This window comes from Folsomia candida, unplaced genomic scaffold (assembly GCF_002217175.1).
Source record: "Folsomia candida strain VU population unplaced genomic scaffold, ASM221717v1 Fcan01_Sc037, whole genome shotgun sequence".
NCBI lineage: Eukaryota > Metazoa > Arthropoda > Collembola > Entomobryomorpha > Isotomidae > Folsomia > Folsomia candida.
This window is the reverse complement of record NW_019091229.1, coordinates 19,061-42,063: the sequence shown is the minus strand read 5'-3', so window position 1 is coordinate 42,063 and position 23,003 is coordinate 19,061. Positions and strand designations below refer to the sequence as shown.

General features: G+C 36.2%; 2 protein-coding genes across 2 annotated transcripts; one reads left to right on the top strand and one right to left on the bottom strand.

Moving 5' to 3' along the window:
* Positions 1 to 5,619: 5,619 nt before the first annotated feature.
* On the bottom strand, positions 5,620 to 11,216 carry LOC110860981 (ATP-dependent RNA helicase TDRD9). The gene is made up of 9 exons (XM_022110098.1): positions 10,860 to 11,216; positions 10,198 to 10,379; positions 9,957 to 10,129; positions 9,733 to 9,896; positions 9,493 to 9,663; positions 9,250 to 9,415; positions 6,457 to 7,177; positions 5,826 to 6,377; positions 5,620 to 5,740 (listed from the first exon to the last, which is right to left on the bottom strand). Exons 1-9 carry the CDS (start codon positions 11,214 to 11,216, stop codon positions 5,620 to 5,622), a joined length of 2,607 nt encoding a protein of 868 aa, XP_021965790.1.
* Positions 11,217 to 18,882: 7,666 nt separating this feature from the next.
* On the top strand, positions 18,883 to 22,706 carry LOC110860980 (probable lysine-specific demethylase 4B). The gene is made up of 4 exons (XM_022110097.2): positions 18,883 to 19,193; positions 21,576 to 21,878; positions 21,952 to 22,105; positions 22,204 to 22,706. The coding sequence occupies exons 1-4, from the start codon at positions 18,883 to 18,885 to the stop codon at positions 22,588 to 22,590; spliced, it is 1,155 nt and encodes a 384-aa protein (XP_021965789.1). The 3' UTR covers positions 22,591 to 22,706.
* Positions 22,707 to 23,003: the final 297 nt, after the last annotated feature.

Here is a 23,003-nt window from a genome sequence, read left to right as displayed (position 1 = left end):
AAATCAACTTTCCTAAACGTGTTTTAGTTTGAAGAAAAAATAGCAAAATCTACAAACGCTTACCATACTTACATACATACCTATGTACACATACTTATATATTTGGGAATGCATACTAACTTAATTAATTTCGAATTAATTGCTCAATAATTGATGAAATTTTCGAAAGGTTACATTTCTAATAGAAGTAATGTCTATTTAATTGTTAGGAGTAAACTTTCACGTGATTGAGTGATATCTTGTATGATAGTTGATGCTATCATATCCAAAGTTCTTAACGAGAAGACTACCTTGAATTAAATCCGCAAGTCGAAAATTCACCGATTTAATTTTTTTTTACTTTTTACCATTCGTTTTCCTGAAACGTGCAACTAATTTTTCTAAACTGATTTAACTATTTGTATACTATGAATACACTAATTAAAACCGCAGAGGAGAGCCGTGTAGTTATTATGCTTTTTAAAACCTATTCATTTTATAGTGTGTATTTTTATATGTATTAAAATACATGTTAAGAGATATATCATAAATTATTAGTTGATATCAGGGATGGCTGGTTGGTGGCAGTGGCAGGTATACCGCAGGTTGCTGACATACTAAATTATGATGCATAGAGACAGAATCAAATACATACCTTTTTACTCAAACCCGGAAGATTATATTGAAAATTTGCAGGGCGTACAATTTCCATTAAAGTTTCGGTAAACATCAACTCGCGTATAGAGTATCTACAGATCGGTATTAAGAGAAAAACATACCCCGCGGTTGCGTGGGCGGTAGGAAATCAGTAACACAAAATTATGAGGGGTAGCAAAACTTGATAAAAATTTAATTTGAAATGCGCATATTTAGATTACAAACTTTCCATCCAAATTATTACAACCATCACTAAATAAGCAATCTCAACCAGACAAAACACGTCTCTACCTCGCCAGTTACGATATCACGTCTTACAAACACGTCTCAACCTCCCCGGCCAGGCGGCCACTAACTCGAGTCTTAAAAAAACACAACCTCCCCAGTCATCATCTGAAGCAGCAAAAACGCGTCTCAAGCTCCCCAGTCACTATCTCAAGCCGTAAAAATACGTCTCATCCTCTGCTATAACTTTCTCAAATTGAAAAACACGTGTCAACCTTCCTTGTAACTAGTTCAAATCATTAAAATACGTCTCAACCTCCCGAGTAAGTTTCTCAAATCGTAAAAATACGTATCACGTACGCCAGTTACCATCTCAAATCTTAAAAACAGGTCTCAGAAATCCCCTTTAGCTTTCTCAAATCCTAAAAATGTGTTACTACCAGAACTAATTTTTCATGCAGCTATTCTTTTCTGAAATCATAAGTATGGTTCCTAAAATGTTTTAAATTATCTTAATGATTATTAATACCTGTGAATAGACGATTCGTTAGTATACGTATAGGCGTGGTAAAAATAATGGCAACTACAATAGATATTTCATTTGTGCATGCACAACTATACATGTGCACATGTATAGTTGAGAATGATCCTCAATCCTCGAGCAAGCATGAAAATATTGGTACTTGTCTCAGACAAGTACCAATTAGAGGTTACCATTTGCATATTATCGACAAGTCATTACTATGCATATATATATTAACAATAATGAAAGTTAAAAAAAATAAGTTGGACCATGATCAATGCATTTCCGTATCCTGAGGATGACATACTACATATAAATTTGTGCTTACTTTTTTAAAGAATTTGGCTTTCCAAACTGTAAGTAATCAATCGAGTAGAAGCTCATATTTTCGATATTTCAACAAGATGACAGTTTTCCAAGATCGGAAGTAAAGAAATGAAATACCATACTGCCTGGACCAAAATGTTCACCGTTATCTTTCCGCAAACAAAACTTTACTAGCTTATTATCTAAAGTTTACTGGTGGGAAATCTAGGCGAAAAGGTCATACATACATATAACCGACAGACAAGGTAATAAACTTACAGACAAATCAAAATACTGTTGACCCTGGAAATGCAATTGTACAATCTCTTTTGTAAAAAATGTGAACTAAATCCAACTCTTTTCAAATTCGAAAAAGGGAAACTCATCAAGAGCTGTGATCAAATTGGGAAAGCACAATTTGATCTAATACAGAATTAGTTAAGCTATCAAATGAAAATACTTTTGAGCCCGGTAATGCTACGGAGAACTGCTTTTTCTTAAAAAATAATATACCCGGCCACTTTTGTCAACTTCAAAAAATGAAAACACCCAGCGACTTCGCCCCAAATTGGGAAAAGTCAGTTTTATCTGATGCATAATTTAATAAACTATCAATTAAAAATAAATTTGCAATACCATATGTGCATTCGGTCAATTACTTTTGTCGAAAAACTCAATTCGTTTCCACTTTTCTTAACTTGCAAAATGAAAACTCACCAAGAGCCGTTATGAAATTGGGGAAACCTAATTTCATCCAATAGACAATTAGTTAAGCTATCAAAAAATAATATTGAGCCCGATAAATGCCATAATTTGTCTCAAAAATGTGAACCAAGTATAATTTTTTTAACGTCAAGAAATGAAAGTCATCAAGAGCCGTGACCAATTCAATATATTATCTACTTAACTTAAAACAGGCGAGTGAGTCGCTGCTGGGTCGGTAACACAGTTGAGAAGTTAGCCTCCTCTCTCTCTCTCTCTGCTCTGCAGCGAGAGAAAAAGGAGGCTAACTTCACTTCACTAATGTTTGCATTCTCTGCTTGGGGTCACGGGCCGATCGACGGGCCTTTTTTACCCGTCGATTGACGGGCGTAAAAACTTGTAGTCTTATATTAGACAATATAACAAGGTTTCGAATAAATATCTTTGACCCCGGCAAATATAACTGGACCATGGCTTACCTAAAAAAATGTGACATTTAAAATGCATTTATGTGCATAGTTAGATAGGTACAAAACTCTCGAATTTTACACAAAATTGTTCTTACAAAAATTGGCACGTTTTTTTAAATTGATTTTTACTTCGGATAATATTACCACCAATGTAATTAAAACCGAAGAGCAAAGCCATTTTATTGCAATACGTTTTAAAATCCATCAATCTTAGCATACTTCATCCTATGCTTAGAACTACACAACTTCGATGGACCAAATGTAGCAAAAGAAATTTCTCAATAACCTGAAGGTTACTAATAGAGCTTACTAACACCATAACGTAAGTCTAAATCTATAGTAGAAATATCAAAATAACAAAATTAGATAAACAGATAACGAAATATTTAGAATTATATAAATTCATACATACGTACATACATATGTCATAGCATACGTGTCAAAACTTCGAAATATGTAAACTATGTGAAGGCATTTTTGACCTTGTGGCATACATATTCCTGACCACATGCAAGATCAGAAAGTCTGAATTCATTCAGGTTGTTACCGAAAAAGTTTAAAATTCAAACATGAGGGTCGGTCCACGTCAATACCCACGATCGGGCGAGAGTCATGAGAGCGGAGATGTTGTCTCTCCACTCCGAGCGACACTACTGATGGTGGTGCTCACCAGCAGTGGGCGTAGCACGTACTAACTTTTTAAATGTCGACGCGGTCATAACTACATTTTTTTAGTCACATTTTTTTAACTCAGCGTTAAAAATAATCTTTACTGGTATGACATTTGAATTTTGTCGCTGAAAGTTGTGTTTACGCCTCTTGTTTTTTGATAATTTTTGGGAATATTCCCATATATAAGCTTGTATGTGTTAATGCGTAATATATGGATGCCCCAAACGCAAGCTCTGAATTCGTGATGCTATTACTTCCTCCGAGATGCCATCGTCATCCTCAAATTCCCGCAGCGACTAACTTCACACCTCGGACACTTTTCATGGCTCATGATTTGAGATTGCTTTCTTTCCACGTTTCCTAGTCTCATTTTAATTTATAAATTGATTGAATGGAAATCATTGATGAAATGATGATGCAAAATTTAAATTTTAAAAATTTTTAATTAATCACAAAAATTGTACCAATTTATTCCTCCCAATATGTCATGTTTCATAATTTAAATATGGTTTTATGCAGCTGCACACCACTTATCAGAATAATAAGTACATACTTGTTATGAAAGAGAATTATATTATCTCAATAAAATTAGTTAAAAACGAGGCGAGGAAGATATGCTTTGAGCTAAATTAGATTTTCGCAAGATATGTATATTATGTTTGCCATACAATTTACCGAATTCCAAATGAAGATAGAGATCAAAACTAACAATGCGATGACGCCAGCGGTCTCGCTCCGATTTTGACGAAACGACGATAATTATGTAGCCTTAGATAAATAATTAGACACGTGTTTCAGGATTTTTCATAATGCTCAGTTTAAACGAAATTATGACGAAATCCGTGAGCGAGAATTCCCATTTTCACCGTGACATTTTTCTCGCGAGGGAGAAAAATACAGATTCTCCATTATGGAGTCCATCATAATTTCGTTTAAAATGCGTGGGCATGAAGTGTTTTTCTGATTTTATATTTCTTGTACAAATTTTGAAAATTTGAAATTTGAATTTGAAATTTGAAATTTGAATTTTGAAAATTTTTGAAAATTTCTGAAAATTTCTGAATATTTTGAAAATTTTTGAAAATTTCTGAAAATTTTTGAAAATTTCTGAAAATGTTTTGATGAAACCACAATAACTATGTAGCCTTGCATAAATAATTGAACACATGTTTTAGGATTTTTCATAATGCTCAGTTTAAACAAAGTTACGATGGTATAAGTGGCCGAAAATTCGCATTTTTCTCCCTCAAAAACAAAAATAGAAAAACGTCACGAGAAAAATGCGAAAATTCCAAAAATTTTGAAAATTTTCGGAAATTTCTGAAAAATTTCAAAATTTTGAAAATTTTCGGAAATTTCTGAAAAATTTCAAAATTTTCAAAATTTTCAAAAATGCAACAAACCAAAATCGTAAAAAACCACTTCGTGCCCACCAATTTTAAGTTTAAACGAAATTACTTATGATGGACTCCATAATGGAGAATCTGTATTTTTCTCCCTCGCGAGAAAAATGTCACGGTGAAAATGGGAATTCTCGCTCACGGATTTCGTCATAATTTCGTTTAAACTGAGCATTATGAAAAATCCTGAAACACGTGTCTAATTATTTATCTAAGGCTACATAATTATCGTCGTTTCGTCAAAATCGGAGCGAGACCGCTGGCGTCATCGCATTGTAAGTACTTCAAGGCGTAATGGCATACTTATACATAAATAAAGTTGGGTTGGATTAGTTTTTCTGTTTGGACGAATTTTGGGGAACACTTATTTATTAAACCACCGGACAAGTGCAAATTTCTTGCATGCAAATATTCTAAAACTAAGAGAATTGCCATTACAAAATGTGTACAAAATATATATACGTAAATATTCATATTTGCATGCATATCTGCGGTGGAATACTTATGTATTAATGGTGGCACAGTAAATTTGGCTCTTAATGGTCGCATTCATGGTGGTGTATAGTTCTTGGTAAAAAATAACATTAAACTCGTTGACAAATATAAAAAATTAATACGACCTTTTGAATACCAAACAATAAACAAATAATTCTTAGACACTAACAATGCATCGTTTCCACATCCTCTAAAATTGATGTGACGGCAGAATGTCAAACACACTTCGACGATTTTCAAAATTATCCTGCATCCATTCTGGGAAAGGATAGTTGATAGTGTTGATCATGGGTCGCTCTCTGTTGATCAGGCTGAAAACATTCAGAAAAGGTCAAATATATTATTTTAGATTATTTTGCCTTCCCTCAAAAAACTACGTACAAGAAAAAAACTTACACCATAAGACACTGGACGAATTTTTCTCGTCTGTAGATCTCAAACTTGTCGTCACATCTGAAATTTTCATATCTTAGAAGTTTGTTTATCCGTCCTCGAGTGTCATTAATTTCCATAATATCTCTACGATGGATTGGAATAGTGAACGGCATTCGAAAATCATGGCTCGGAAATATTGAAGTTGAACTGCCTGGAATAGGCCCGAGGCCGGTGATACAACCTGCATATGTATCATTGCGTCCTGGATTTACGTCAGGATGTGGTACAAGTTGGATACGAGGGGCATAAATAAGATGCAGCAATTCAAACATTCCATTCATCGAGGGCATCAGCGTGGAGTCTTTAGCCACCAACTTTGATTCTCGTTGTGCCACCTGCAGGGATACCAGTGTATACGCGCTCGGATGTGGATAGTTTTGGTCAATTGAGAATTGGTTGACTGAATCTCGGTCAACCTCAATATAAGGGTTGCATCCAGAAAAGAAGGACTTGAAATTGATGGCAGTCGATGAACGTGGCCCATTCAAAAAAACTTTGTCGTTTGAGCCACCCCTGTAAGAAAAAAAACACGAAACCTGAACAAACAGAAAATAAGCATTTGACTTCAATATTTTGTATAAACAAATTGTACATGTTGTGGTGTGTCCAAAAAAATTTGTGACACATTGCCTTGAATTTTAGGCCACGATAAACATTCTTTGCCACATTTCCGACCCATTCGTCAGGTTCATTTGGATCTGGATCATACTGGACGGCCAATTTTCCTCCACCTTGCCAGCTTACAATGGGTTGATCAGAGGCAAAAGTTAATTGTCGAGTTAATTCCTTTAAATTTGAATGTGTCGGGGGATCATTCGTCGGCTCGGTTTCCAGAAGGAAAGACGTGCTGGGATTAAAGTATCCAATTTCGTTCTGGACAAGTTTGATCCTACGTTCCTGATTTGTTGCTGGAGCTCGGTAAAAAATATTTGGGTACGATGCAGAAGCCAATAGTAGCTGAACCTGAAAACGGGTGTGGTTGTCTTCCAATAATTCTGATACGGTTTTCAATTTTCTTTCCGTCCCTAGGCCAAAACCAGAATATAGTCTCCTGTGGACTCGATCAATTAAATATTCCAGGTTCCGGACACTTGAGGACTTAACAAAGTTTTCCCTCATGACGGTGAAGCATGGTTTCAGCGACGATTTATCGCGTATGCTGTCCAAATATAGTTGATATGCGCCGAGATTTGAAAGGGCGTCAGATAATGCGGAGCCACCAAGTTCAATTTTCCGGATGAAAGCCTCTACTCCACTTGTTTGATTCTCTTTTGAGAATGTTGCAAAGAGGGATTTCAAACAAAGGGACATTGCTGTAAGGGACAAAATTAAATAAATGAACAGACGTAGCAATAGTGCGTAAATATTCAAATACCCTATAAAGAAATCGTTACAAACAAAATGTAACAAATGCGTGATGCGATACGCTCACGCGGTCATCGTAGGTCAAAACTGTGTCGATTTCTAAGAACTTTGCCTAATACGTTGAAACTAAAGATTAAACACGTTGGACTGTGGGTCTCATCGCCGTGACCTTATGACCTACAACGCCCATTTTCGAGCTCATTCGTAATTCAAAAATTAGAAATACGCTGCAACCTTCGTAATGCAGTTTCATAACAACATTAGCGTTGCAAAGGTCAGGAAACTATATAGATTTAGTTTGCATGTAAAATAAGCGGGTATGTTAATGAGAGTGACAGTAAGTTCACATCATATACAACAACTAGCGTATAAGCCGGTCTCCCGCCGGGCGAGTGAAAATTATAAGCTGGAAATATCTGTCGGTAACGGAAGTGAAAGAAAATTATCTGCAACGCAAGGGAGAGTAAAGAAAGTCAAGTTTCGAATGGCGCGAAAAGTAAAAACAAATTAAATTAAAAAAAATCAATGTCTGATGGTAGTTATGTTGGGATGGTCGTAAAATGGTGGTTATTTTGGGTGGTTATCTTGACTATTTCGCTGCGATGTGAGAGGTTAATGTAGACTCACTGAGTACAATAGCACGTCGAAGTAAAATAAATAATATTCTGACTCTAGTGCCTTCGTCAGAATATTTCCCTGTTTTTCTTTATTCACGGTGTTTGTTAAATTAAATTGGAGGTACAATTGTATTAAGTAAAACCCCAAACCTCCGTCTTCAAACTATGAACCACGATGCGGTGTCGTACTCAATTAATGTAACGGGACCTTACTCCCACTTTATCCAGTCGAGTGACATTTCGGTGTGCTCGCGACTCACTCCCACTCCACTCCTACTCCAATCCGCAGCGGAGTGACCACTTACTCCTAGGGTATAAGTCCGTCTCCTGTTGTACGGGGGTAGTTTCTGTGATTTTCAATATAACTCTAAGGAGTGATCGGGCTAGGGCTGGGCTGGGCTTGGGCACAGTACTACTCGCTACTTCACTCTAAGGAGTGATTGGGCTCGGGCTGGGCTTGGGCACCGCCGCCCACTTATCTTACCTAAATAACCACCACCCCTCAGATATCTACCACCCCAAGATAACCACCACACCCAGATAACCACCACCCCCAGATAACCACCTCACCCAGATAACCACCTCACCCAGATAACCACCTCACCCAGATAACCACCATCCCTCAGATAACCACCACCCCAAGATAACCACCACCCCAAGATAACCACCACACCCAGATAACCACCACCCCAAGATAACCACCATCCCTCAGATAACCACCACACCCAGATACCCACCATCCCTCAGATAACCACCACACCCAGATAACCACCACCCCCAGGTAACCACCACCCCTCAGATAACCACCACCCCCAGATAACCACCATCCCTCAGATAACCACCATCCCTAAATAACCACCACCCCCATAAGCCCATACAAAGAGTACCACACCTTCTGGCATTTAATTTTTTGAATTTAATTTATTTTGATTTATTTCGCGCCATTCGAAACTTAACTTTCTCCACTTTCACTTCCGTCACGGAAAATAACTTTCACTTCCGTTGCCAACAGACATTTCCAGCTTATACCTATGCAACAATAATTGTGAAGAAAATAATGACTTCAATCGATATGGAAATGGTAGGTATGTAGATATGGAAACCGACAACAATGAGATTCAGTAGTAGGATAAGTATCTATTAACTCGCCTCTCATGGTTAACCAAACCGTAACCTCGAGTATGTTTATAATTATCCTTAAAAAGTGAACCTCTCCTTCAAAATATAATTGCATAAAGTCGCAAAATAAGGGACATCCACGAAAGTAGATCAGGACGGCGAAAACCGCATGTTGAATTTCGCTCTAAAGTCATTGTGGATACAGACAGACAGACCGACAGGGAATTTTCATTAAGGGATTTCGCTTCGCCCCTTAATAAACATCTATCGACAAATCAACTTACCAAAAACAATAGACTCGTCTAAAAGGCCAAAGATATGACCAAACGCAATTAATCTCGCTTGTTTAGGATCACATGATAAACAGATTGCAAGTTGACCAATCGTTGTAATTTCTCCGTCTGTCTCGACATAAGATCGATCCCTTTTAAGCATTGTGAGGGCTCCACACTAAATGAAAAGTTTCGTAATTAATTAGGCAAACATAGTTAAACAATGCTTTATTAAAATATTTGATATGTACTAACTTCCTTTAGCGATAATACAGTCGCGGCAATGTTTGTAAAATTTGGGGGATGAAGTGCTTTACTGAATAAATACACCGGGTCACCAAGGTTAAGTCTTTTGAGATGAAGAAATGCTAGTCCAAGACCACAAGTCTGCATCTCCGCAACAGATTCTTCTTTCATTTTAGTTTCCTTAAATTTATAAAATGAAAAATTTATTATTGTCTCACTCGAGTGAATAATTGCTTTCTAACGACTTACATAAAACACTTTGGTGAACAAACGGAAGCAATATCCTGGTCCCATTCTACCACATCGTCCGGCCCGTAGGATGCACTGATGGTGAGACGCCAAGTCAATACAAAGTCCAGAGAAAGTGGTATTGGGATCAAATTTCATGTGTTTTGTTAAGCCAAAGTCGATTACTACATATAACAATCAAGTATTACATAAGTGTTACAATAATCTCCACTTAACAAAACTACCATATCTTATGTCTTCCACTGTAATCGAACTCTCTGCGATATTAGTGGCGAGGATAATTTTTCGCTGATGTGGATACTCTACAGGTTCGAATATTGCAGACTGATCTTCATCCGATTTGTTAGAGTGCATCTCATGTATAATCCAACGCTTTTCTGTTTTCGAAGAGTAAGCACTGCAATACAGAAAGAATCTTACAACGATTCTTTAAATTAATAGCTCAAAATGTGTGTTTATTTGTACCTCAGCTTCTCTCCAAGCGAGGAAATTTCTCCTACTCCCGGCAGGAATATAAGAACCGCTCCTTGTTTTCCATCAAAGGTATCAAGTTTGAAAAACTGAGAGATGAGAGGACTTATTTGATCGTAGTTTCGATTAACGACGTTGTCCTTTATAGGATCAAAATTGTAGAGCTTGAACACGTGCTGCAATAAAATTTGATTGAATCAGATTAATCCACATTTATAATTAGTACCAGACATACATGTTCAAAAAATATTTATTCATTCAAACTTCATCCATTCAAAGCCTTGAAAAGAAATATTCATTCCTAATTCACTCATTCATAATTTGTAAAAAAATATTAATTAATTATTCAATATTTATTCATTATTCACCATTCCTTCATTATTCATTTTGTTCAAAATTCACAGTATTATATGAATTCCTCAAGTTTCCCTATGTATTGAGCATTGAGTTAAAAATGAACGATGAAAAATATTCATTCATTATTCATTCACACGAATTGAATAGATATTCACTCATTATTCATTTATTCAAAAATCAGAATAAAATATTCATTCAATATTCATTCAAACTTTTAATATTGAATGAATAACTTATTCATTCACCATTAAATGAATGAATGTGAACATGTATGGTAGCAGCTAACTACTTTTGCTTACAATTCCTTCAGGCGTCTTCTCTCGCAGATCGTCAATAAAGTAGGTTTGAATCGGGTACAGTTTTTCTGAAGCAGGAATTTCCAACGTTGCAACGAGTTTATGATTGAAGTAATCAGCAAATTTGGCAGTATTCATTGTTGCAGATAATAGAATGATTTTAATATTCCAATCTGGATCTTCAAGTTGTAGAATCTTAATTTGAAGTAAGAGTTCGTCGGTGATAATATCCCTCCCGTGAACGTCGTCCAAAATTATGTGAGTGAATCGAGTTTTCTGCTTGGACAGGATTAAGTTCTCCAGCAAAGTTCCGGCCGTCATAAATGCGATATTCGTACCACGACCCTTTTTATTATCCATCGAAATCTAAGTTGACAATGTGATCGCATTTATATTTACCAGCTCTCAAATATGGTTGACAATAAGTACCAAAATAAAAAGAAATGGAAAAACGGATATCAAAAAATTCATAATAAACCCTCCAAACGAATGTAAATAAGTAGCGTCAGAGCGATTCTAGTTTAATGTTTCTCCGTATATAACCTCGTCCCAACGGTTATGAAGTCAAAAATATTAACATCCTTGAAATCTCAGTTACATTTAAAATGACACCACATATCACAATTATGTATCCTTTGACCTTTGACCTCGTCCTCAAGGTCATAAGGTCAACAATATTGATTTCGAATTTGTGGTGAAATTTCCTTTAAAATGACACCCCACATGAAAATTAAGGTTAAATTTAATTTTGGACCACACCCTCAGTGGGGTGTGGTTAGACTGGCCCATAACTCGGCCGAGAACTAAAAATTAGAAGCACAATGGTGAAAACGGGGTTTGATTATTTTGACTCGTTCTGAAGATATCCTGCTTACAGACGGACAAAACAATCGCAATGAGTAGCTGACGTTACTTAATAATCTGTATAAGATGAAAACCAGTAAGTTGACAAGTCTAAAAATGCTCGAAAATCTCACAGAAACATGTCTAACATGTCTAATTTCTTAAGATAAGCCATGGTCCTGGGGTCAAAGATATTTTTAAACGAAAACTTATTAAATTATCTAATACGTACATATAAAGATATGCATCCTTTGTAATGCTTTTACGTAAGCAACATTTGCATTCCGAAAGACAACGGATTCAAGCTACATACATGGATTTAGTTTGCATATAATATTATATAGTATGGATTTTCGTCCATTGCTCCATAGTGAGAGTGAGTAAAAAAACATAATTTTGTTTTCAGTTTCTATATCTACCCGTGAAGATATTAAACTTAATTTTCCATATTAATTATACTTCATAATGTGGACAACAATATTTGTGAAGAGATTAGTGAAATTGATCATGGGGTAGATATGGAAATTGAATACAATGAGATACATAACTAGTAAGAATAGTGACTTGCCACTCATGGTTAACCAAACCTTAACCTGAGTACAGGCAGAGCACATTGTAAGCAAAGGTAAATTAAGAAAGTGAACTTCTACAAATTTATTGCACACAAGTCATAAAATAAGGGACATACACGAAAGTGGGTGTGCATCAAGACACGCAAACCCCATAGAGATCCGGGGGCTTTACAACTATAATATATTCAATTGGTCAAGGCTCTTGACTTTTAATGTTTGAAGTTGGATTTGGTTCACATTCTTGAGAAAAGTCATTTACCTGAGGCATTCCCATGGTCAGTAGTATTTGTATTTGATAATTTGTATATTAAACCCTCTTATGGATAAAATTGTGCCTTTCCAATTTCATCATGGTGTTTCTTGATGACTCATCATTCGTCTTTGGAGGTAAAGGTAGAGATAATGGAATCTGGTTTAGTTTCTCGACAAAAGGGATTGACCGAATGGATATCTGGTATTGAAAATATATTTTCAATTCAATTGATAGTTTATTAAACTATGTATGTATTAAACTAGATAAAATTGATTTTTCCCAGTTTGGGGCCCGGTCGGGGAGTTTTTCATTTTTTGAAGTTAATTTCTTGGAGAAAGTGACTACCCCGAAGCATTTGCCGGACTCAAAGGTAGGCTTATTTCATAGCTTATCCGATTATTTATTGCAAAAAATTGGGATTTCCCTATTTGTTCGCGGCTATTGGTGCGTTTTCATTTCTTCAAGTTGGAAAAAGTTTGTCCGAGTTCACATTTTCAACAAAAGAGATAGACCAAACACATATCTGGTAATGAAAATTTATTTTTAATTGGCACCTTATTAAATTATCTATCAAGTAAAATTCATTTTTCCCAATTTAGGGTTAGGTCGCTAGGGTTTTCCATTTTTTAAAGTTGACAGAGATGTCCGGGTGTCTCATTCTTTTTAGAAAAATCAATACTCCCTAGCCTTCCCGGGTTCAAAAGTATTTTTATTTGATAGCTTAACTAATTTTCTATTAGATAAAATTGTGTTTTCCCAATTTGATCACGGCTCTTGATCAGTTTCCATTTTTTGAAACTGAAAAGAGTGGGATTTCTCACATTTTTGACAAAACAGATTTCCCAATGGCATGTCCGGTAGTAAAAATTTATTTTTATTCGTTAGCCTACCAAATTATCTATCGCACAAAATTTGAATTTACAAGATTAATTAAGGCTCCCTTTGTGTTTTCATTTTTTGAAACTGAAAAGAGTGGGATTTTTTCACATTTTTGACGAAACAGATTTCCCGATGGCATCTCCGGTAGTAAAAATTTATTTTTATTCCATAGCCTACCAAATTATCTATCGCATAAAGTTTGAATTTACAAGATTAATTCAGGCTCCCGATGTGTTTTCATTTTTTGAAGTTGGCCCAAAGTAAGGCTATGTTGATATTTTTTTTATAAAAGTCATTGTAATATTGCATTTACCATGGCCAAAAGTATTTTTATTTGAAAGTTTATTACACTTCTTGGTTTCCCACCGGGGGTGCAAATTAGAACGTTAATAAACTAGCAAACTTTTTGTTTGCGGAAAGATAACGGTGAACATTTTGGTCCAGGCAGCATGGTACAGTATTTCTTGCATATACTTCCGATCTTGGAAAACTGTCACCTTGCTGCAATCCCGAAGGTATGGACTTGTACTTGGTTTATTATTTCATTTTGAAAAGCCAAGCATGTGGTAATCCTTTGAAAAGTAAGAACCAATTGATATTTAGCATGTCATTCCCAAATATGGAAATACATTTGATGCAACTTTTTTTGTAGTTTTCATTATTGTTACTACATAGTATGTAGTACATACACACTAATGACTCGTCTATAATATGAATATGTAATAATAATTGGTACTTGTCTCGTTATTTCAAATATTTTCATGCGTGCATGAGAGCCATTTTCAGCTATATGTAAATATGTACGTGTGAACCATAGAGTTAAATAATATAAGTGCATGGTGTAAACTACATATGTATGTATGATTTTAGAAAAGCATAACTGAATGAAAAATTAGTTCTGGTGTGGAACGAATGTTCATAAATTGTCGATACCACATTATGAAGTTTATTAAGATTAACGGATTTCCAAAAGCATTGAAAAAAATCTCATTGCTCTTCGATTTTAATTTGTGTAGTGATAGAATTGTCTGAAGTAAACACCATTTTGGAAAAAGTTGGCATATTTTTTAGGAAAAAATGACAAAATTTTAAAATGTTGATATACGTGGGTGTTTTATTATTGATTTTCAAAAGGTATGTTCCGCACTGTTTCTGACCAAACTTTTGATGAAATAACAAACTTCAAATACATGTAGGATGCTGTGATTTTTTTCAGTTCTATAGGTTAACATTATCACTAGCAATAGCTCATCAAAATTTACCTCGAAAATATGCCAAAATTTACGACTTGATTTTATTATCATCAGAAAACCGTTTCCCCCTGATGTCTTTCTTTAAGTTTCGAAACGAATAATAATCACCAGGGGTCATGTCTGGACTGTACAGGAGGTGGTTTATCTAGGTGAAGCGATTTCCGTCTGCAGCAGCCCTCGCAAAATGCCAGTTATGCGGTGGGGCTTTGGCGTGCTAAAAATGCACCAACTCTTTTTTTTGACCCCACGTCTTTCTTCAACCAGAGCACACAACTCCTTCGGGATTCCTGCATAGGCTGCCACATTTATCATAGTATTTTTACCAATAAATGTTATAAGGAGGGGACCTTTGATATCCTTGAAAATGGGAATCATCAATTTTTTGGCAGGTTTTTGCACTTTTGCTTTCATGGGCTGGGGCGACCCCCCGTGCTTCCATTGTATGAATTATTATTTGGTCTCCGGGTCATAATAGTAAACCCAAGTATCATATCCAACTATTAAAATATGAATCAGGTTCCAGGTTTCATTTGAAAGGGCAAAACTTTCATTCCAAAAGTCGATTCGATCCTGTTTTTGAGATGCCGAAAGCAATTTTAGTACACAACGGGAGGAAGCCATTTTCATACCGAAGTCTTCAGTTAACATGGAACAAATTGTTAGTTTTGGAACACCCATCTCATCTGCTAAATAGGACAGTTTCAATCGCGGATCTCTCATTATTGGTTCCTCTAGTTTCCGGAGCCTTTCTGTGGGAGAAACAGATTTTGGGCGTCCTAGCGGCTTTTTGTCCGAGACCTCTTTTCGCCATCATTTGAAATTATTGACCCAATTGAATTTGTGTTTTGTGTTTAGCAGTTTTCATTGTAAATTTTAAGCATACGATCATAAATCTGCGACACCGATTACCCCTCCAGCGTTAAAAATTAAATTACACTACGATATTTAATTTGCAAATCTGACATTTTTTCCGTCGAGGTAAAGTTTGATGATTGATTGCTAGTGTTAATGTTAACCTAAAGATCTGAAAAAAATCACAGGATCCTAAATGTATCCGAAGTTTGTTATTTCATCAAAATTCTGGCCAGAAACAATGCGGAACATACCTTTTGAAAATCAATAATAAAACACCTACGTATGTATGAATGACAGTTTCACATATGTAGCTTCAGATAAGATTTTTGTACTTTCAAATTGTGTATTTTAGTTTGAGATTGTGAGTTACAATAGTTGCAGATTGGAATTTTGGTATTTACAGATCGTGATTGAACATGAGATGGATTTCTAAATGTTGTTGGAGACCTTGAGAACGTTACAGCGGAGGTTGAGATGTAGTTTTACGATTTGAGAAAGTTACAGGGGAGATTGAGATTTACTTTTATGATTTGAGATAGTTACGGGGGAGGTTGAGACGTATTTTTACGCCTTGAGAAAGTTACAGAGGAAGTTGAGACGTGTTTCTACGACTTGAGAAAGTTACAGGGGAGATTGAGATTTATTTTTACGATTTGAGATAGTTACGGGGGAGGTTGAGACGTATTTTTACGCCTTGAGAAAGTTACAGAGGAAGTTGAGACGTGTTTCTACGATTTGAGAAAGTTACAGGGGTGATTGAGATTTATTTTTAGGATTTAAGATAGTTACGGGGGAAGTTGAGACAAATTAAATTGGTGTTGGTTACGGTAGATTGCCGTTCCCATTTTCCAATGATAAAACTTAGGAATTTTTAGAAAAAATTTTCCGGAAATATGATTTGATAAAATTATGTATAATAAGTCTTTCGTAGTTCATTAATATTTACTAATAAAACATAAGTTTGCTACGTTAGTTGTGTACTTACGTAAATAAGTATGTACATATGTACATATGTAAATATTCAACTGCACTATAACAAATTGTTTCTCAATAATTAGTTGGCAAAAGTGATTCAAAGTTTTAGGCAATATAGATATTAAGATTAGACGTTAGAATAAAAATAAATAACTTTGTATTCCCGCGTGGATATTGAGGAAATTCTGAAATTCATAATTTCTAATGTTAAAAATGTTAAAATTTCGGAAAATTATGTTCGGAAACTTGGATTTGGAAAATTTTATATGATAGTTCGTTCCTTGTTATACAATACTAGCGTATAAGCCCGTCTCCCGCCGGGCGCGAGTTGATTTTATTTTCAAAATTTCACAAACGAAATCTTTTGTAGATATTTATTAACTGAAACTATTTGATGCCAACGGAAGTGAAAGAAATTTGTCCGTTGCGCAAGCAGCATATCGGCAATCGTCGCTATGAATCGTCATATCGTCGATATGATAGTGGGCCCCGGCCGTGTAATGCTCATTAACTATGAGATGAGATTGGGCTGGGCTGAGGAGGGCCGGGCCGTGTACTACTTAACTACCCCCAGATAACCCACCACCCCTAGATAACCATCTTGCCTAAATAACCACCACCCCAGAAAACCTCCACCCACAGAAAACCACAACCCCTAAATAACCACCACCCCAAGAAGACCACCACCCCCAGATAACCATAATCCCTAAATAACCACCACCCCCGAATAAATAACCCACAGAGAGTACCACAGTCTGTAATTTAATTTAAAATTAATTTTGGACATATTTTGCAAAAAAAACCTCACTAATGTTAGTAAGCTTTCCCGCCATAATGAAAATTGAAGCTTTAACGATCCTAGCTAGCCTATTTCTATTTAGCGGGAATTATCAGGCCCATTTTGCTGCGATTCCATGTCAAAAGCTTGGATTATGGACATTGGCCCGGCGGCCACCTGAAATCTTGTACCACCAATGCTCAGACGTTATGGGATTTGATCCCGGTGGCTCGGCCCGGCCCGGGCGGCCCGCCTGGCCACCTGAAGTCTTGTACCACCAATGATAGTGGAATTTGACACCTTGGCCCTAACACCATCAGATAACCTACCACAGATAACCACCCACCCTCTGATAACCACCCACCCTCAGATAACCACCATCCCTAGATAATCACCCCCCCCAGATAACCACCCACCCTAAGATAACCACCATCCCTAGATAAGCACCCACCTTCAGATATCCTCCACCCCCAGATAACCACCACCGCCAGAGAACTACCCCAATAACCGCCACCCCCAGATGACCACCCACCCCAAGATAACCACCACTCCAACAAAGAGTACCATACGTTATGACATTTATTGTTCTGAATTTAATTTATTTTGAATTTTCGCGCCATTCGAAACTTAACTTTCCTTGCTTTCACTTCCGTCACGGACAAACTTCCGTCACAGACAAATTTACTTTCACTTCCGTTGCCAACAGACATTCTCGCTTATAATATAGATGGCAACATAAAAAACTTGTAGTCCCGAGTAGTTTTCGAGATAGAAAATATAATTAAGAATTTATTATATAGCTAATAGTTATGGGAAATGCGGTTCAGTCATCATGACGTCATGGTCATTGTATTTAGTTTCCACAATAGATGATCTATGAACTAAAACCGATTTTGTGTTGTTTTAATCCACTACCTTCATCAAACTTCGTGACGAATCTTCGAAGTAGGGAGATCATTCCTTCCTTTGGTATTGATATTGGGGGTACGACCTTGACTTACAAATCTTCCTCGGATATTTTTTCCGCCGCTAAAGCCCCTCAAAATTAGCTTTGCATGGAGTATCTACAGTGGCGGTGGAAGTTGAGGGGACAATAAACGACCCGATTATTTTTTTCACCATAACCTTTGACTATCACCGAACATCGTGAGAAATACCCTGGTCAATACCTTATCCTACGAAGTGGAAGTGAGCATATCCAATCCTTCTTTCGAGTGTTTGTGCTCAGTGGGTTTGTCCTAAATCCAAATTTGTCATCTTTTACATGACTTCAATTTCATTCGAAATTTCTGTACATGACATCCTTTTGTATGAAAATACTATGCCGCTGTGTTGATGTAACCGATTATCTAAAGAGTTAAGTAGATATTCTAAGTAGTTATCTAATTGAAATTGTTCATGACAAAATAAATGCATCCTGGACAACATCTGAAATTTTAATGTATCAATGTTTCGTATCAAACAGAGAATGAAGAGCTACCCGGGAGTTTAAATTATAAATGATACCTTAAAATATGTTGGGAATAAAAATAGAAAAGCAGTAAAGATACGATTACATTTAATTAATTCATAAACTTTAACCCCCTCCTTGAAAAAAATAAACTTCTCATTTTCCATCATGGCGAACCATACTGCGACCAGTGCTTGTCCTAAAATACAGACGTTTCGACCAACGGAGAAACAATTTAGCGAATTTTCCAACTACGTAAAATATATGGAATCATGCGACGCACATAAGGCCGGGATTGCAAAAGTTATCCCACCCTTAGGATACGTTCCCAGAATGGCAGGTTATCAAGACATTAACGACATGACGATTCCTTCCCCACTTTTACAAATCGCCGTTGGAACACAAGGATCTTATCGGCTAATTAACCTCCCAAAAGAACAAATGACGGTTCGAGAATTTCATGACTATACGGAAACAAAGTGAGTTATGTAATTAATATGCTCCACTTTGATAATAACTTTTGGCATATGTAAATTTTACACTCTTAAAAATCCGGTATTAAAATAATACCAAGCAGTATTCATATATAACCAGAGTCCGGTTAAACATGTTCTTAAAAACCCCGAAATATTTATGTAAAATGTTCAACCAAATCGCTAATATATGTATATAAAACATATTTTTAATTCGCTTTAAATTGCCCCAAATTTTGCTTATTTGACTGCAGAAATGCCAAAAAATGCTTTTACATTTCAAAGTGACAAACTAGAAACATTTCAACATGCTTTGGTATTATTTCTACGATGATCTGAATCTTTTATGAATTGACGGACTCTCACTAAAGGTATACATTGCCTGTACGACTATTTTTTGATTTAAAAATAAGTACCCGAAATGGGTTCGCATTTCGCCAAAAAAAATCAGAAAAATATTTTTTTGTCAAATTGCCCCACCCACTCGCCCCTAGAGGTAATTTTGCTTGGTTCAGCTTTTTCTCGGCCCCCAAAGCCGATAAAGGCGCCAAACTTGGCATGGACCTCTCATTTGGGGTCGTCCTCGGTGACGCTAAGTATGAATCCCCTAGGTCAAAATTTATAATGCCCTTGACCTGAAAATTTCGACCTTTTTTTCGTTTTTTCGACGTATTTTCGGTGTTTATGAAATGGTATCTATCCCACTTCAAAACCTTACAGAAACCATATATTCTGCGTCTATTGCCGATGGTATGGACCTCCTAGGTCAAAAACTAAGGGTACTTTGTACCAAGCCCCTTGACTGGACTTGCAATTAGTCATATTTTCGAGTGCCCTAACGTGACGCGCAAGGTACTTTGGTGTTCTTTATTTGCGACCCAGACCTTTTCCGCGGTCCAATTGTGGGTCAGATGGATACTAGTAGTGGTTGTGAACAAAATAAGCCCAACCACACCCACATGCGTTGTGGATGTGGCTCACAAAAAAATTTTAAAAATTGAACAAAACGTCGATAAATTTGTCAAAAAAGTTAAATTTTTCTTGTAGAAAACCGAGTTTTATAATGTATTATGGACGGAAGAAACGTTTTGATCAAATTTAAATGGTTTCGCACAAATTTTTTTTTTAATTTATCGACGTTTTGATCAATACTGACATTTTTTTTGAGCCACACCCACAATGCATGTGGGTGTGGTTGGGCTTATTTTGTTCACAGCCACTACTAGTATCCACCTGACCCTCAATTGGACCGCGGAATAGCTCAGGGTCGCAACTAAAGGGCCATAGCTGTCCAAACCACAGTGTGGATCCACAAAGTGGACTGTGGTGTGGAAAGTGGACACGATTTTTTTGTGGTTTGTGGAATTGTGGATTGTAGTTTGTGGAAAGCTTTGTGGTTTGTGGACTTGTGGATTGTAGTTGTGGAGTCCACAACTACAATCCACAAAACCACAGACTGGTCCACAATGTGGACCGGTCTGTAGTTTGTAGTTATGGTTAGGTTTTGTGGCATTCTTGTGAATGATATAGCCTTAGATAAATAATTAAACACGTTTCATGATTTTCCATAATGCACACTGAAAACGATATTATAATCCGTAAGCGGGAATTTGTATCTTCAAATTTCGCGGTAAAAATGCAAATTGTCGTTCACGTATACCATTAAAACTTCGTTGCAATTGAGCATTATGAAAAATTGTGAAACACGTGTTTAATTATGTATGTAAAGCTACATAATTAGAATATGTAGCTTTTCAAACCACAGTGTGGATCCACAAAGTGGACTGTGGTGTGGAAAGTGGACAAGATTTTTTTGTGGTTTGTGGAAAGGTTTGTAGTTTGTGGAATTGTGGATTGTAGTTTGTGGAAAGGTTTGTTGTACCAAAACCTGGAAATATGTAAAATATCTGAAAACATTTTTTTGACCGTGTGACCTATGCCTGACCAGGAACAATATCCCAAAGTTTCAACCCGATCGGGTTATTATTGAAAAAGTTTAAAATACATACATACCCGGACTCTGTATATAACTGACCAAAGTGGTATTGAGAAGTAATGTAGTGTAGTAATAGCTCGGTATTAAAGGTTTATCATATCGGTAGCAAATTTTTACGGACCGGTATAATTTTAGCGGTAGCAACTTTAATACCAAAAAATCAATATCTGTGTGACTATACCAGATGTCTAAGGCCCGTTCATATATTACGTCAACAAGGGAGGGGGAGAGGGGGTCTGACCACTAATGATATCGTGCCTATCTTGCCCATGTTAAAGGGGGTAGGGGGGTCTGAAAATCCGATTTTTTTGATGACGTAATATATGAACGGGCCCTAAGAGTATGTATTTGAACAAAAAAACTTTTTTAAATCGGAAATATTAAAAATCTAGGCATTTCACTCCATCGCACGTGAACTTTGCCGAGCTGGAACGCAAATACTGGAAGACATTGTTGTACACTAATCCAATTTATGGCGCCGGTGTGGAGGGATCGTTAATGGATACCACCTGCAAACTTTGGAACGTGAATAAACTCGTGGATTCTGGTATGGGCGAAGATAACGCCGAATATCAAGGTCCAGGCAGCACATCATTTCTTTACTTTGGGTCTTGGAAGACTACATTTGGCTGGCATATTGAAGATATGGACTTGTATTCGATTGATTATTTGCATTTTGGCAAGCCAAGGACGTGGTAATTGCTAAATATTTTTGCATTAATTGCATGCTCTTAAGAAAAATGAAATTAATATTTATTATGTAAATAGGTATGCCATCCCTCCAGAATATGGACACGCATTTGAACAATTAGCTCAAACTTTATTCCCAGATAAGTCGCAAAAATGTGCATCACTTTTGCGACACAAAGACATTATAATTTCGCCTGAAATTGTGAGGGATAACGCTATTCCGTGTGATAAGGTAGTCTAAGGTTATCATTGTCCTACATTTTTATGTACACATTTATCAAGTTCGAAATAATGCAAAAATTTGCATAACTAATTTTTCATTTGTTCCAGATAACGCAGGAGAGTGGCGAGTTCATCGTAACTTTCCCATTTGGTTATCATTTCGGATTTAATCATGGTTATAATTGTTCAGAATCTAATAATTTTGCAACCACTCGGTGGATAGAGTATGGGAAGAGGGCGTCGCATTGTGCTTGTTACGATGACGAGGTTACCATCGATAAGGAATCTTTCGTTGAACGATTTCAACCTGAAAAATACGACGCTTGGATGGCCGGAAATGATTGGGGGGTGCATCCAGAAGACGACACAAGGAGACGGTGGCCATGCGGAAAAAATAAACAAGCTGCAACAAACATTTCTCAAGATGAGCAAATTTCCTTGAATGCATCTTCGTCAAATGTTTACGAAGAACATAATTATTGTTCATTAGAATGAATAAAGTTAGTTTTCATGCTGGCGACTTAATTTATTTGTAATTAACCAACTAGTTTTTGTGTAGCACAAGGAATAAATAAGTGAAGAATCCACAAGTCCAAAATTACACAAATACATTCATGAAGAGTAATTTTATCCTAATTACACAAATCTATTAAACATGTAAATATAATTAACTTGTTACGTATTTGAATTGAAATTTGATACTGATATAAAATTAATTATTTGCAAGGTTACAAACATGTTTATATTCATGTACATGCATATATTAACGTCGCAAATGTAAGAAATTTAAAGCATATAAATACATATGTAAAAGGTAAAAGTATTAACCAAAACTTTATCAAATCTTTACATTACATGAATTCAGGTATACCATTAGACCTAAATTGTACAATTTAAGTACTTATGTT

What these genes read in the sequence shown, in the direction of transcription:
- LOC110860981 (XM_022110098.1), bottom strand. Translation starts at nt 11,216, where the DNA reads ATGGATAATAAAAAGGGTCGTGGTACGAATATCGCATTTATGACGGCC. An exon ending in AGTGGAAGACATAAGATATG is followed by an intron (nt 9,897 to 9,956) that starts GTAGTTTTGTTA and finishes TGTTATATGTAG; the next exon opens with TAATCGACTTTGGCTTAACA. An exon ending in TGTTCACCAAAGTGTTTTAT is followed by an intron (nt 9,664 to 9,732) that starts GTAAGTCGTTAG and finishes TATAAATTTAAG; the next exon opens with GAAACTAAAATGAAAGAAGA.
- LOC110860980 (XM_022110097.2), top strand. Translation starts at nt 18,883, where the DNA reads ATGGCGAACCATACTGCGACCAGTGCTTGTCCTAAAATACAGACGTTT. An exon ending in TTTGGCAAGCCAAGGACGTG is followed by an intron (nt 21,879 to 21,951) that starts GTAATTGCTAAA and finishes TTATGTAAATAG; the next exon opens with GTATGCCATCCCTCCAGAAT. An exon ending in ACGCTATTCCGTGTGATAAG is followed by an intron (nt 22,106 to 22,203) that starts GTAGTCTAAGGT and finishes CATTTGTTCCAG; the next exon opens with ATAACGCAGGAGAGTGGCGA.